Below are 15,916 nucleotides of genomic sequence, written 5' to 3'. Positions count from 1 at the left end.
TTTTATGTCCTACATTTGCATGCCAACGTCGGGGGCTAACATCCAACAGCCTGTGGCCATTAGGGATCAATTTAGTATCCACACGATGCCAAGAGAGCCTGGACTGAAACCAGGGATTACTGAATAGATGCTGGGAAAACTTCTGGACATCGGTCCATTCTATAGGTCAGCATGTGTCATGTCTGGTGCATGTGAATGTCCTTCTCTGTATTCAGGATAGGTTGACCACCACAGCAAATTTGGTGTCAAATCACATTGAGTAGGTAGTACCATTTCTGTGACCTACCTAACTGTGGTTAGTAGTGGTTTAGTAGCACTGGTGTCTTACAGTCAGTAGATGTATTTATCCCATATTCTTTTCTTAATTAAATGACTGTATTGCTAATCAAAAGAAAATAAATGTTAATACATTTACAGAATGTACAACAGCTGTGCTGATACTGATGTGTTAAACAATACTCTAACTGTACTCTCACACACTTTAATATAGTATGTTGTAGTTTAGTGCGTAGATAACACATAGCCTTTGTGGTAGTGCTACTTTCACTGAAATTCTGGACAAAAGCCCACTCTTAAAACAAATGTGTTGTCCCTATCTGGACACAGAGACGTAAGTTGTGTTATTTTCAACACATATTGTGTAACAAATAAAACAAATTAAAAAGGAAACAACACAAACTGTGTTGTCCCTATCTGGACACAGAGATGTGTTTAAAAACAACACAGGTTGTGTTGTTTTCAACACATTTGTTTTAGGAGTTCATGCAATGCTGAACTTGTTTTTGCAGCATGCCAGGAAGGAAACGTGTGTGTAAGGCAACATGCTGTGGGGTCATCTTTATGTCCGGAGTAAACATCCAGTACATATGTGTGTGTGTGTGTGTGTGGGGGGGGGGGGGGGGGGGGGGGGGGTCTTAACAGCTGTAGGGGCTCATGACCCACTTTCACATGACCCAAGACTGTAGGCTGAGCTACTGCATGTTATCGCTCTATAGCAATGCTCTATAGTAACCTCGCATGGGTTAGGCTGAGTGTAAGTTGAGCTTCAAGGCCTGACTCACATCGGCAACGAGCTGTTATTTATCTGTACTGCACTGAGGGCTTGGTCCAGCTCTTCCAATTTCTTTGCAAAATCGGTCTGTGCTTCATTGTCTTGCTCCGTTGCCGCCTCCTCTTTATCCCCGTCATGCTCTGGCACCGCTTCCATTGAACTTGAGGCAGAAAAAAAAGTTGGGGTGCTGTGTAAAAAGTAAATAACAACAGAATGCTATGATTTACAAATAGTTTAGAGAATAGTTCAAAGACAATATATTAGTTGTCCAAGAAATTGCATTGTTCATTTTGAATTTGATGGCAGCAACACCTCTGAAAAGAGTTGGGACAGGGGCATATTTGCCACTGTGTTGCTTCACCTCTTAATCCAACAACATTCTGTAAATGTTCGGGAACTGAGTTGCTAGAGTTTTGAGAATGAAATGTAGTCCCATTCTTGCCCAATATATATTTCAGCTGGTAGGCTAGAGCTAGAGCATTTGTGGTTGAAGCATTGTGTTCATAGACAGTGTTTACAGGATGTTTTCCTGAGCTCGCACAACGATTTTCATTACAGAAACAGGTCTGGTTTTAATGCAGTGCCATCTGAGATCCAGAAGACACATTATCACTAAATATCAATAAAACAAACTATATTATATTTCGCTCCACAAAAAATACAAATAATGTGGAAAATACCTGTCTCTCTATCAATGGCCAAGTCATTAAAAGAGTAAAATGGGTCCCCGCTATAAGCATTTCTTGCTTCTTAGGGATTGCCCTTTCATGCTGCTTTTCATGCTCTTGTATTGTCTTGCACTTTAGCATGAATAAATAAATAAAAAGTGACACACACACACACACACACACACACTCTGCCCCACACACATACATACTCTACCTGCTGTCTTTAACCCACCACCACACACTCACACACACCCCCACACACCTTACCTGTTTTAACTCCACTACCGCTCACACACACACACACATGAACACACACACACACACACATATAAACACCCACACTCGCCTCCCTCTTTCTAACACAAACACACACATCCTCCATCACACACAGACACACTATCCTCCCTCTTTAACTCACGCACACACTCTCCCTCACATACACACACATACACTATCGTCCCTCTCTTTAACACACTAACACCACTCACTCTACTACACGCACGCACACACACACACACACACTCCTCCCTCTCTTACACACACACACACACATACTCTCCTCCCTCACACACAAACACACTATGTTGATGGGTTGTTCAAGGAATTTGACCCAGTTATTTTATAGATAAATTCCTTTCATGATTATGTGAAAGTATGGCTTTCAGAAAAATATATTTTACCTGTGTTGTACTAAAAAATTGACTGAATTTAAAATAATAATGGGCATAGTTAGTACTCTGTTGTCCAATGGTGCAATGGCATGTCCTGTGGTACAACAAATTGAATTGCGAGTGGAAAAGGTATTTTAATGAAGAATTTATGTGTTAAAAAGTGTTGGATAGTATAATAATGCTATCATTACTATGCAGCTATAAGGATGAAATGAAGATTCCTTGGTACTAAATATAATGAATGTAACCCAGACATTTGGGTGAAGTCTCTATGTGTACATCTTATAGTATATAAATAACATAATTCTGATTTTTTTTTTTTTTGGGGGGGGGGGGAGTATGTTTGATGTGGAAATATAATTGGGGCAAACTAATATGCCTTGGGCTCATCTATCTTATCTGTCCAACATTCTCTGAAATAATGACATTCTTTATTTTGTTGCACCGGTGGATACATTTTAGGACTACCACACCAAACACTGAAAAAATATGCAAAATATATGAAGAATTAGAAATGGAGACATTCAGTTTTGAATTATTCACATATAAGGGAATAGGCCTATAATTATATGTCATTTGACGTATATTTTTTAATTATTATTTTTTTCACTTTGAATTTGAGTTCACGTCAACCACCCTTTTGTAGCTGAATAGCCTATGGCAGTGTTTCTTAACTGGTGGGTCGGGTCGGGACCATAGACCATTCTGGGTGGGGGAGCTTGTAGGTAAAAAAAATACAGAAAGGCTACTACTTTGTCAGATCTAGAATATCCTAGAATCCTGAAGACTTCACAAATGCAATGCCAAACATCAGCATGCTCCAAACAAGTAGCCTAACGGAACAGGCACTTAAAAAAATGGCGAGTGGCGACTAAATGAACATGGGAAATTGTGGGTCCCATTCTGTTTTATGTGGATTTGCAATTTCGTTCCAACTTTTTTGGAATTGGGGTTTTACGCTGATACATTGCTTAAAAAATGTTTTGCTGCAGCAGTGATGTGTATCTGTCAACGTGAACAGTGAGACAGCGAACGGACACTCGGAAAAATCATCATATATCTATGAAAAATCATAGGCTAAAGCAAATAACGTTAGACTGAATAGCCTACTAAACGTCTTGTTGGTTAGGTTACCCTAGCTAGCAAGCTAACTTCAATTTCAAAACTCCTGGGCATCATTTGCTGAAGGTACAATGACAAGCAAACATAACGTAAACAGAAACCAGATCTAAAAGGAGACAAGTTAATGAATAAAAATGTGCCTATGTCCAGAACGTTAATGTTTCATTACAGGATTTATTTAATCCTACCTTTCTCTTCAGCGAACGCGCAGAGTTTACAGCTTCCCTACTGTCTCCATGGTGACAAGATGTCGCGTGATCACTATCTTGGAAAGTAAAGTTGGGACATCCCGCTCATAGACTGTAGGCAGACGGCTGACGGCGAAGTAAGACACTGTTGCTTTTATCTTAACTGAACAGTTTTAGGGAGAAATATATGTATAAAAACACTAAACTGTACATTTCTACCCTAAATGTCTAGGCCAAGAAACTTCCACTTTCCTTATTAGGCTATGTGAATGTTTCACTTTCCGCCTGCACTGAGTAGGCTGCGCGACTTAAAATCAATAGGGCATGTTTATTTTTCTGGGACAATGTAGATTTGTTTGCGATTATTGGTGTGCGAGAGAGGTTGGAGTGTTTGTGTGCGCGCGAGCGCGCGTACTCAATTCACGCGTGGTTCCACAATGATTTGTGCGCATACGCTACCCAGGTTCAAAGCATGAAATAGATCAAACCCACGTTAAACTGAAATGTTGGACAGCTCATATGGGAACCGGTCTTTCCCGGGTCTTTCACTCTTTGTAAATTGACCCCCTGAACTCACGTTTTCCCTGAACCCACTCGGTCCCGCCCCCGTGCGCCTCTGCATGGTCACTGGCAGTGCCGACAGCATTAATAGCACAGAGTCTAGCTCTGTGAAGAAGAACTCAATTGTAGTAGGTCAAGATGGCATTTCTTCACTCGTTGCGTGCGTTGCTGCTACTGTGCCTAATCCAGCAGTCTGCAGGGTTTTGGCTTTTCAATGTTATTTTCCCTCCCACTGCAAAACCACATACGGCAACCAACAACACTCCGCCGGTTATCATAGGTAAGACCTCTGTCGCATGAAGTAGGGGAAACTGACTGCATAATTAGTTAGCAACCTTTGGTTACTTGTAGGGCAGGCTACTGCCAATTTAAGATTGTAGCAGAATGTTCTGTTAAGATTGTATTATAATTATCTTTTCAAAATGCAATGCTGGTTACAGAGTAATTCCGTCATCTCACGGTTCATTTTGGGTTTGTGAAAGAGGGAAAAAAGTTCGCAACACCAGTATATGCTCCCAAGTTATAATTTATTTACCATGACGTTTCGGGCCAACTCAAGCCCTTCATCAGACGTCATTTTGGGTTTGTCAAATGGTAATGTCAGTTTACTCTTGGCCATGTAACCAGTAACCGCCAGTAACCTCCTCACCCTTGCTCTAGTTCCAGGGAATTTGGGAAATCGTCTAGAGGCAAAGATTGACAAGCCATCTCTTGTGCACTGGATGTGTTACAAGAAAACAGATGACTTTTTCACTCTCTGGATAGATCTCAACATGTTCATGCCAATTGGCGTAGACTGTTGGATTGACAATATCAGGTGGGAGAGAATCAGACCAGTGACATCAGACTACTGTAGTGATTAAACTGTATGTCCTCAGTAATTGTTACCTCATCTAAGAGTCTGGTGTTGAAAGCATCTAGGCTTTTTTTTTTAATCTAACTCCAGTATCTTTATGAAATACTAGAACAGTGAACACTGGCTACAGTACACAGAAAGGTGTCGTAGTAATAAAATGGAACACTGTTAAAAAAATCAACATGTGACAGCATTATGCAATCTTCTAAATCAATAGGGTTTACCAGTGGTTCTATTCATACTGAATGCCAGGAACTTACATGCACTTTAGTTAAATGTATGCTATGACATTATATATGTAGTCCTGGTGTCATATTGTGAAATATGAGGCTGCTAGTCGTTATAGTGCTACTAAATTGCATAGTATAGTTTTTGAGTGTAAAGAGTGTAATGTCTGTTTTCATTTGCTATCAGGACCAGATACATGTATTAGCCTATTTAAAATTGCAGCTTTATTGTGTTATCAGCAATTACAGATATTAAAGCTTTATTATGTTATATAGCGATCTGCCTAGAAGTAGGCCTAGATTATACAACAGCCTCACATGATATTGTATTTTGGGTCAAGTGAATTCATCAATAATTTGATAAATTAACCCTCCCATCACCAACAACACCCACGCACCCACATAGGATTGTGTACAACAGGACCACACATAAGACGTCCAATGCTCCTGGTGTGGAGGTGAGGGTTCCTGGCTTTGGGCAGACTTACCCAATTGAGTTTCTGGACACAAACAAATTAGCAGGTAAGCACAGACACTCACAACCCCAGAACCACAGTTTTGTTTACATTCAATCGTGAAGTGGATCCAGGTAAATTAAACTGTCTTTCCCCAGGTTATTTCCACACCATGGTGCAGCATCTGGTCAACATGGGCTATGTTCGCAATGAGACCGTTCGGGCAGCTCCTTATGACTGGAGGATTGCCCCAAGTATGTAAATATTCTGACATGTGTACACACACACACTCACAATCACACTCACACACACACACAAACACGTCTTTACACTTGTGTCTGCCAATAGAAATTCTATGGTGAATAAACAGTCAGGCATACAAGATACAAGGATACAAGGAAGTTTATTGTCACATGCATATAGTTACTGGAAGTAAGAAATGCAGTGAAATTATGTCTGGTGTCAGCCTATTTGTGCATTAATGGGGGGGGGGGGGGGGGTAAAAAGTGCAGTAGAAGAGGGGTTTAGTAGATTAAGTGGCAAGGGCTGCATAAAAAAAAGGTGGGGGAGGATTGGGATTGGGTGGGGGGCACCAACAAGGAGCACCCAAGAGCAACAGGGGCAAGGAAAAACTCCCTTACCAAGGAAGAAACCTTGGGCAGATCCACGGCTCAAGGGGCTAACCCAACTGCCAGGGGTCTTGGTGTGTGTGTTGGGGGGATGACAGGGGAGATGGGATAGTGTGCTGTGTATGTGGGGAGAGGGCAGTGTGCAATATGTGTGTGTGTTGGAGAAGCTTCCTCATGAGACAATGTGCTGTGTATTGGGGGGGGGGGGCAGTGTGCAGCAAGTATGTAGAGGAGGCTTACTGTAGCAAGCAGTGTGCTGTATGTATGTGAAGTGATGACAGTGATGATGTAAGTGTGTGTGTTGGGGGGGGGGGGGGGGGGGGGGTCAGGGACTTACTATTGCAAGCAGAGTACTGTATGTAATGTATGTGAGTGATGACAGTGAAGATGTGTGTGTGGGCGGGAGTGGAGCAGTGACTGTGTGTGTGTCTGTGTAGTGTGTGTGTGTGTGGGTAGGTGGGGGCAGTGTGCTGTAAGTATGTAGAGGATGTGTGTTGGAGAAGATAAAGGCATGTTGCATTACTGGTCGTTCTCTCTCTGTTTCCCCCTGCAGATGAACAGGAGGATTACTTCAATCGGTTACGGGACCTGGTCGAGGAGATGCACGACACATACCAGCAGCCGGTCCATCTGCTTGGCCACAGCATGGGCAGCAACTACATCTTGGTCTTCCTGAAGCAGCAAAGCCAGGAGTGGAAGGACAAGTACATCAAGAGCTTCATATCCCTTGGCGCGCCATGGGGAGGGGCTGTCAAACCCCTGAGAGTGCTGGCGTCAGGTATGGAGCCATCTCATAGCTGTGGTCTGTCGTGTGTGGATGGAGGACTGCCATCAGGGACAGATCTATAATGGTCCAGCATAGGGCCTGGAAATTAGCGAAAGATTTAGTGATAATGTCATTTAAAACTTACTGATCAGAATGAATTTATTGTGATGAATGATTTTTGTCAGATTGTGATGGGGACTTTTGGCCTGGTATAATTCCAAACACAAAGAGAAATATAATTTCCTATATTATACATTTTATCATTTGTGTATAGGTGTACTTTAGACAGATCATGATATTTACCACAGACATGTATTGCCCCATAGACATATATCATGAGTTGTACTCAGCTTTTGATAAACTGTTTCTTACATATGCATTATTTCATAAAAATTGTCAAATTGGTGTTCATATATCATATTTATTTTAGCCCTAATACAAAATGAGTTGTACTCAGCTTTTGATAAACTGTTTCTTACATATGCATTATTTCATAAAAATTGTCAAATTGGTGTTGCAGCAGTTAGAACGTACTTAAAGGGGAACTTGGCAACTATTTCAACTTAATAAACCCGTTTAGAAATCATTTGGATGGTTAAATGACCTGTTCCGGTGAAAATGGTGACTTTCCCCGCTGCGCCTAGCGTCCCCAGGTGGAAAACCAACCTTGCAACATTGAGACTACCGTCCCGGAAAGAGAAGTGAGAAACAAGAAACTCGTTTTAAATCGTGTTTCTTACCTTGTAACATCCACATAGTTCTGCCAAACTTATGCTAACAGTTCGCTAGCTTGCAAACAAATCCATGTGCTTTATCATTACCTTTTCACACAGTTTGAAATAGCATAATGTGCAATTTCTCCAGCAGAGGGGGAAATCCTGCCAAGTTTCCCTTTAAGTAATTCATACTTGTGATCAATTCAACCATTAAAATTAATTAAGATTTAAGACAGACATGCCTATAGAAAGACCAAGTGAATGGTACAGAATCTCATGCAAGAATAGCTTCCTTTATATTTTCTAAACCATTTTATATGGTTGGACAAGTTGGTCTCATCTTTAGTGTGGAGAGGCTAGACTGCTCACTTGAGGCAGTGTAGGGACCAAATGGTTTGAGGCAGTGTAAGGACCACATGGGTTGAGGCGGTGTAAGGAACACATGGGTTGAGGCAGTACAGTATAAGTGAACACATGGTTTGTCTTGTAGGTGAGAACGATGGCATCCCTCTGGTGTCCAATATAAAGATCCGAGAGGAGCAGCGCATGACGACCACCAACCCATGGATGATCCCCTTTGAGGAAGCCTGGCCAAATGACCACGTGTTCATATCCACCCCCTCCTTCAACTACACCTACCAGGACTACAAGCGCTTCTTCCAGGACATCAACTTTGAGGATGGCTATCACATGTGGGAGGACACCAGGAACCTCACGGCCGGTCTGCCCACTCCAGGTGTGGAGGTCTACTGCTTTTACGGAGTGGGGCTCCCCACACCGGTCACCTACGTGTACGACGAGGAGTTCCCCAACGCCGACCCGGTGGACATGCTCTACGAGGACGGCGACGACACGGTGGACAGTCGCAGCATGAGTCTGTGCAAGCGCTGGGTGGGTCAGCAGGAGCAGCCGGTCCACGTGAAGGAGCTGTGGGGACTGCCCCACCTGGACATGGTCTTCAACCCCCGGGTCCTGCTCATGCTCCAGAGGATCTTCGAGGGGAAGCACATCGACGACGTGTACCGGGCGTACGACTTTTACCCCACACGGGCACCTCGGCCTCAGAACATGAGCCTGTTGCCCACGGTTGAGCCCCTACTCTCCCCACCCTAGGCTAAGCTTGCGTGGAAGTGGAGGCAGATGCAGCGTTCTGTTTAGAGTACATACCTGCCCGTCATGAGTGCATATGGAAGGAGAAATATTAAAGAGTGTTAAAGAAAGTAATCTGGTAACTCAGTGCCAAATATCACACACATCAGCGAGACAACCGTGTTTTTTAAGATGGAGAAAAGGTTCCTGCTCTGTACAGACTCTTAAAGCCTCAAGCCTTCAGTTGTACAGTATGTATTACTTGTGGTGTCTTTCCATTATGTGTTGAAGATGGATATTTTAGGTACCTAAAATACAAATTGTTTCTTTTTTATTGTGTTTGTGAATTTATTTGTATTCTAATTATTATGTATACAACATTTATATATATATGGACTTTTATATGACTGGATGCCTTAGGTTTGACCTAATGATTCTTCATGTGACTGACTCCAGACTGTAGTGCAAACATTATGTGGTGTGTATTGGTTAAACCAAATAGCAGAAATAAAATGTGATGAAAATAACATTAATATTCTTTCATAGACTTTGTCTTTGAGCTTTGTCCCATCATTGCCTATTACTTCTATTAGCTTATGTTTAATCCTTCTTTTGTCCTGGTTATTATTAGTGACCTGAATTTATTTTCAAAATGCAGAATGCCAGAAATTATGAAGGTAGAAGTGATGAAAATGTTGTTGTCCATACAGCCTCCTAAAATAACCTCCATTATAATATATCAGGAAAAATGATCACTTTCAATTATATAAAGCCATTCTAGCCTAGCCCGGTTAAAACCAGACCCTTCTCAGTCGTAACTGAGAGCATAGACATAATATACATAGACGCTGCATTGGCTCCTGGAAACGAGAAATGCGGCCGCTATATTGGACCGGTCATAGGCTACGTTGCGTTGCAGCAGAAGACACAAGATGCCAGCCCTGTGCAGCATGTTCCTGCTCAAATCGGCGGACCATCGCAAACAGGGCTCGGGGGATTTACTTTTCACAAGTAAGATTTAACATTACCGTACTAACGGTTGTATTTTGTGAATAGAATATTACCAGAGAGTTGAGAAGGAGCAAGGATCTTTGATATTACTGTATGAGAATCGTAGCCAGCTAGCTAGGCTGTTTACTCGGTGTTCACCCGGCTATGAACTGAGACTTGATAAGTCATATTCCATAACACTGACTTAGATTACAACTGACACAAAAAGGCTATTGTAGAAATAAATCATAGCCTACTAGATTTGGCCGGCGAATTTTACACAAGTGGCACAGACTATAGCCTATTATTGGGCATTATACAACAATTGGGTTCTATGGAACTATTTATTTGTTTCTGATTGGCCGAGAGACGTTCAATGAGTTGGAATATCCCTGGACATTTCAACTCAGACTTTGCACAGCTAATAATAAATCACTCCGCGATACAATGCGAAGATCTGTTCTCCCTGTCGGGACTTATTTTCTGATAATTACCGGCGGACAATACATTATCCCTTACATCGCTAGCTGCTACTTGTAGCCTAAGCGTGTTGGTAGCCTAGCTTCACTAACGTTATTTCCTGAATAAAGTAACTTTTCAATAGCTTAACTTCTTTATTTATCAAGTAGCTTAGCCACACAAGCTACACTTTTCTTGTCATGTGTAATTGGCACAATTTAAAGTAGCTTCCTATGTAGAGAACTAGCCTACTGCTGTGTTTGTGTTACTAATACATTTGACTGGGTGGTAGTATTGTGTAGTGTTTTATTCATGGCAGAGTAACTGATAGTTTAGCTCACTACAATTTCGAAGTAGCTTGCCCAACACTGTATTATTCACATGTAATTTACCCTAACAAGAATAAGATGCCTCTCAAATTCCTTTCATTTATTTATTTTATATCTCCCTTGCCCTTATCTTCATTGCAGTATTGCAGGGCATCTGCTACACTGTGACTGAATATTTGATTTATGAGCTCCACCTTCATCACCTGCATTCACCACTCTGTGTCCCATTTCCCCATCGTCTGGTTGACTCAGTCCTCTTTTAGAGTTCTGGAGTTTACCCAGTTTCACTATGTACTGCTATCTTATTTGCCCACCTGCTGTCTGATACACTTTTCTTAGCCAAAGTGTACCCAAGCAATTTTAGCAAGGTGGGAACATACAAAATTACATGCACCAGTTATCGAAATCATAGAACCAACTGCATGACAGTAACCTCTGTCTCACTGAGCCTGTGAAGACACTCCCCGATTCTTTACTGATTGCAATGAACGGGGCTGATCTTAGCAGTTTCTGAAATGTTTCTTAATTCCTCTTTATTTAATCTCTTCATTGGGGCTGAAACCTTTGAACTGTAAATAACAGATGCTGTTGATGAACCCATTGGCACTGTACAAGTGACAAGTCACTATTTTGTCTTGAATTGATGAACTGTTACACTTACTATGCCAAACCAATGTCTGTTTTTTAAGGATCAGAAACAAACCTACAAACTTGCACTTTACAATATTTATGGAACTTGTCTAACAAATGCTGTTGATATTGAACCCAGTTACTCCATTATTTCCTTTACTTATGCCACACCAATGTCTGTTCATCAAACTTTATTTTTGATGGCACTGAGCAGAAAATGTTAATGGATTTTTCCTGTCAATTTAACCCATTAAAACTTGTATCAAACCAGTTTCTGTCTATGCTGTCAAACATGGGTTAGTTATGTTCCCAGTGTTTATTGGGTGTCATCACTTTATAATATATCATATCAAAATATTCTATTACTATTAAGCCCACTATGAATATTAAAATACACACAACCATGTTTCCTGTATCATACAGCTTTTCTACTGGGAGGTTTACAACTTATTCTGTCAATTTACCCAAGTTTGTCACTAAACCACATAGGCCTACTTGGAATACCCCTCAGATGTCTGAATGGCCCTGTTCTCACTTAAATGTTTATGGAACCTTTCTGTGAATAATGCATGCTGTTGGTGGAACTTTTCTGTCAACTGTGAACTATATTTAACTCATTAAACTTGTCTCAAACTAGTTTTGTCTATGCTGTCAAACATGGGTTATGTTCCCAGTTTTGATATCGGACGTCAGGTAACTATATCATATATCAGAATATTCTATTACTGTTAAACCCACTATGACATATAAAGCAGGAATGGGGGACAAGACTGAAACGTTCAAAGCAATTATGCCGGAATTGTTTCAAGGCATTTCAGCACGAGATTGTATGGTAGAGCCAATCAGGACGCAGGGCGGGAGTTTCATAGATGTGACATAGCATAGAAGCGACTGTGAGACTGTTATCAGTGTCACGGGTTGGCTTCGATGTGAGTGGTTGAAGTAGCACGTCAATAGATGATGGACAAGTGGCTTATCCAATCATATGCAACCATTTTTTGATTAGGCCCAGCCTTCTGAAGCAACACTTCAATGGATTGATCCCAGATAAATGAGTGGAGCTAGGCGGAGTGTGTAGGTCAATCAGCTCACCATTTTTTTCTACTTCGCCACCTACAGATGTTTTACCGGTATGATATTTCGAAACGCCATGTTATTTCCCATAGACATTCGACGCCCGGAAGTTGGATGGATACGGAAGTTACGGAGGCGGGACTTATTCGAAATATCATACCTGTCAAACATCTGTAGGTGGCGAAGTAGAAAAAAATGGTGGGCCGATTGGCCTACACACTTCTGCCATCTAGTTTCCACTGGATTTTTTGATTGTCGGTGCCGTTAAAGTAGAAATATATCAGTAAGAAGCACTAAGCTAACGCACGCTTCGGACGCCGCGACTCCCTGAGTCAAGGTTGCATAGCAACGGCAATGTTTCATAGTTTATCTTCACCGAAATGGAGTTTGTGGCACCAGAGCCTGTCTACTGAGGTGGCACTAACCCTGCATGAAATCGGTTGTTAATACATTCTTAAAATGTTACTGTTCTAATCAAGGTCATGCAAAATAAAGCTATCGACTCAATACGACTCTGCCTCTGATTCCTAGTCTGCTTATCATTATCTGTTTTTCGTGAAAAAAAAAATCTCGTCTCGTCATGTCTTTAGTTGTCTTTGTCGGCGATTTCTTTCTTTTTCAAATAATATCTCAATAACAGCCAACAAACTCTCAGCACAGTCAAACCAAAGTTAAGTCGTGTTGAAAAGAGGCTGAACCTTGCAAACGATTTACTTTTAGACCACTGAAATCACGCGTGAATCACACGTGAAAATGACCATCACGTTAGGTTGTGACTGGTTATGAGCGAGATCTAACGCATACCTGTCAACACTCCCGTTTTTTCCCGGGTTTCTCCCATATTTCAAGGTCATCTCCCAGCACCCTCCCGTTTTGTTATTTCTCCCAGAAAACTCCCGTAATTTGCATGGCCATCAAACTTAATTTTAAAATCATTGATGCATTTAGGTTGCCAGATTGTGTATGAAATACACCCTGCACATACACGATCACTTAGTTTCAATTTCAACCGTTTTGTCATAGGCTAAAACCTGGCAACCCAAAACCCAAATAAGGAAGCGGGTGCCAACTGCGCAGCCTGAGTCTCGTCATAAGCAAGCGGGCTAGATGAATGGCCTACTCCAGAACTAGCTGTTGTGAAATTGTTGGGAATTTAATTGATTAACACATCACATAAACTACTATTGAGTGTTGTTGATACACTGAACTTGTTCCCTCGGAACCAAATCTGACAGCAAGCAGCTTTGGAGTTTTGGAAGTAAGCTGCAGGCAGGCAGCTGGTGGATACATAACTGGCATGCGTGAGGTAATGAATGGTAAGGTAAAAGCAACGACCGAAATGCAGTGTTGAAACACGTGTATGAAACGTATTAAATATGCAAATATATCCCCGGAAAAAAAATCTCCCGTTTTTGGGAAGGTAAATGTTGACAGGTATGATCTAACGCCCTCCTCCGCCCGCGTACATCGGAACTAGCTCCCGGTTAGCATTAATAATCGTTTACTACTTTAAAGGCACCGACAATCAAAAAATCCAGTGGAAACCAGATGGCAGAAGTATGTAGGCCAATGTATGCAAGCTGTCCTCCTCCCGACCACCCCATATACTAGTAGCCTACATGCGTACATATGCACACAGTGCATAAATAAAGTATACATGCACACATATTCCCTCACGGGATCAAAATAGTAGATATGCTTAGGCTATACCTGCTTATAGCCTCCTATGTTTATTGCAGGTGAGACATGGAAAAGCAGTTGAAAAGCAATTCTATCTGAATATCTGCAATCTAGCAATCTATCTGAAATAACACCTATTTGATTTGAAGCCCATTATTCATGTGACTGTGTGTTAGTGTAGGCTAGCTTAAACTGTGTATGCTATGTTTAAACTGTATTGCGAGTTTAATGTCAGCATGTCGACTTTAAAGTCGACACGTCGAGATTAAAGTCGATATGACATCTCAACTTTATTCTCGAAATGTCGAGTTTAATGTCGACATGGGGACTTTAAAGTCAACATGTTGAGTTTAATCTCGCCATGGCAAAAATATTTTTTTCTTCATGTGTGGCCCTAATACTCCGTCGTACTATTCAAATACATAATGCTCCCTGTTGATTAGAACCTTGTAATGGGAGAACATTTTACATTGTGTTTGTAAAAAATCACTATCGGCCGATATATCGGTTATCAGTTTTTGAAAAACTCAAACGTTGAAATTGGTATCGGCCCTCAAAATCCCATATTGGTCAGGCTCTATAAGGAGATGGAGACAAATTGACATACACATGCATCCACACGCAGACACACACACATGCACACATCCACACACACATCCACACACACACACCCACACACACATACACACGCACACAGGCACGCACACACTCAGACACACACACGTAATCACACAGGCAAACATGTGCACACACACACACACAGGCATGCACATACAAGAAAGTTTCAAGAGTGGGGGATGGAGTAGGAGATAGAGACAAATTGACAAGTGTGATTTATTTTCGCGGAACGGATGTACAGGACTGAGCAGCGGTCATATTTTGTACCACATATGCGGTACATTTAGTTTGTAAATACTTTACATTGTCGCTGTATTAATGTGTTATTGTTGTTGTACCCTATCCTGGACCAGAGAGAAACACAACTTCAGCTGTCTTGTACATATATCAGACTTGACAATATATCCTCGCTGCAGGACTGGCCACCACAACGCCACCAAAACAACAAATACAATTGTGGCCAAAACTGAAAACAGAACCAGATCAAAAACCACAACTTCTGTGCCCTTCAATATTGTGCACGTCTCCTGTACTCTCTGACTGCACTCCAATAGGATATACATACAAACAAATATATGGTCCAACAGCACAGCCAAAGCAAAACATGCCAGGCGCAAGACTTTTGCACAGTAGCCTAGCAAATCAACACACAAATGCATGTATTGTACACAATTGAATGAAGTATTGTAAGGTGTAGTTTGCAAGATAACTGACAAGAAATTACTATAATTGATGCATGAAGCCAGCATCATCCCTGCTGCTTTGCTGCCACAGTTGCCACAAGTATTTTAAGAGGTGTGATTGTGAAGTTAACTGTTCAGGGAGAGGAAATAGCATGTGTTGTTGTTACCACAGTACATTCAGCTGTTGAAAAGCACAGGCCTACTTGAAGTAGCTTAAATATGGAGCTAAATATTCTCATCCATTAATGTCCATAGTCCATATAGGCATGGGTTGCATGATCAAACCTGAATGAATTTGATCTAGATCACAATCAACTTACAATTGTAACTTTTGGCTTTTGGTGTGTGTGTGTGTGTGTGTAGGCAGCCTTACAACCAATTTCCACAGCTTAGGTGGAGTCCTCCATTTTCTTAGATACATTCTTATCTTTATTTTAATTTGAAAAACTGCTCT

At 41.4% G+C, this 15,916-nt stretch overlaps 2 protein-coding genes across 6 annotated transcripts in view; one reads left to right on the top strand and one right to left on the bottom strand.

The window, feature by feature from the left end:
- Positions 1 to 15,916, bottom strand: part of ccdc135 (coiled-coil domain containing 135) — a 31,388-nt gene that overhangs the window by 14,304 nt on the left and 1,168 nt on the right. The window contains exons 2-4 of one of the 4 annotated variants that reach the window (XM_042111207.1): positions 5,103 to 5,108; positions 3,701 to 3,732; positions 1,062 to 1,238 (exon numbers count right to left, since the gene is read on the bottom strand). In XM_042111207.1, coding sequence (XP_041967141.1) covers positions 1,062 to 1,207 — 146 coding nt within the window. In that variant the 5' untranslated portion in view covers positions 1,208 to 1,238; positions 3,701 to 3,732; positions 5,103 to 5,108. Of the gene's footprint in view, positions 1 to 1,061; positions 1,239 to 3,700; positions 3,828 to 5,102; positions 5,109 to 15,916 lie in introns of those variants that run through there. The other 3 variants (XM_042111206.1, XM_042111208.1, XM_042111210.1) reach the window with 3 other exon arrangements.
- On the top strand, positions 3,753 to 9,512 carry lcat (lecithin-cholesterol acyltransferase). 2 transcript variants are annotated; one of them, XM_042111215.1, is made up of 6 exons: positions 3,753 to 3,837; positions 4,922 to 5,078; positions 5,751 to 5,866; positions 5,958 to 6,053; positions 6,982 to 7,206; positions 8,401 to 9,512. In XM_042111215.1, the coding sequence occupies exons 2-6, from the start codon at positions 4,984 to 4,986 to the stop codon at positions 9,021 to 9,023; spliced, it is 1,155 nt and encodes a 384-aa protein (XP_041967149.1). In that variant the 5' UTR covers positions 3,753 to 3,837; positions 4,922 to 4,983; the 3' UTR covers positions 9,024 to 9,512. The 2 variants fall into 2 exon arrangements, with proteins under 2 accessions (XP_041967149.1, XP_041967148.1); XM_042111214.1 differs by lacking the exon at positions 3,753 to 3,837 and adding an exon at positions 4,004 to 4,541.

The sequence above is a fragment of the Alosa sapidissima genome, chromosome 11 (genome assembly GCF_018492685.1).
Source record: "Alosa sapidissima isolate fAloSap1 chromosome 11, fAloSap1.pri, whole genome shotgun sequence".
NCBI classification, from domain to species: Eukaryota; Metazoa; Chordata; class Actinopteri; order Clupeiformes; family Clupeidae; genus Alosa; species Alosa sapidissima.
This window is presented reverse-complemented; position numbering and strand designations above follow the sequence as displayed.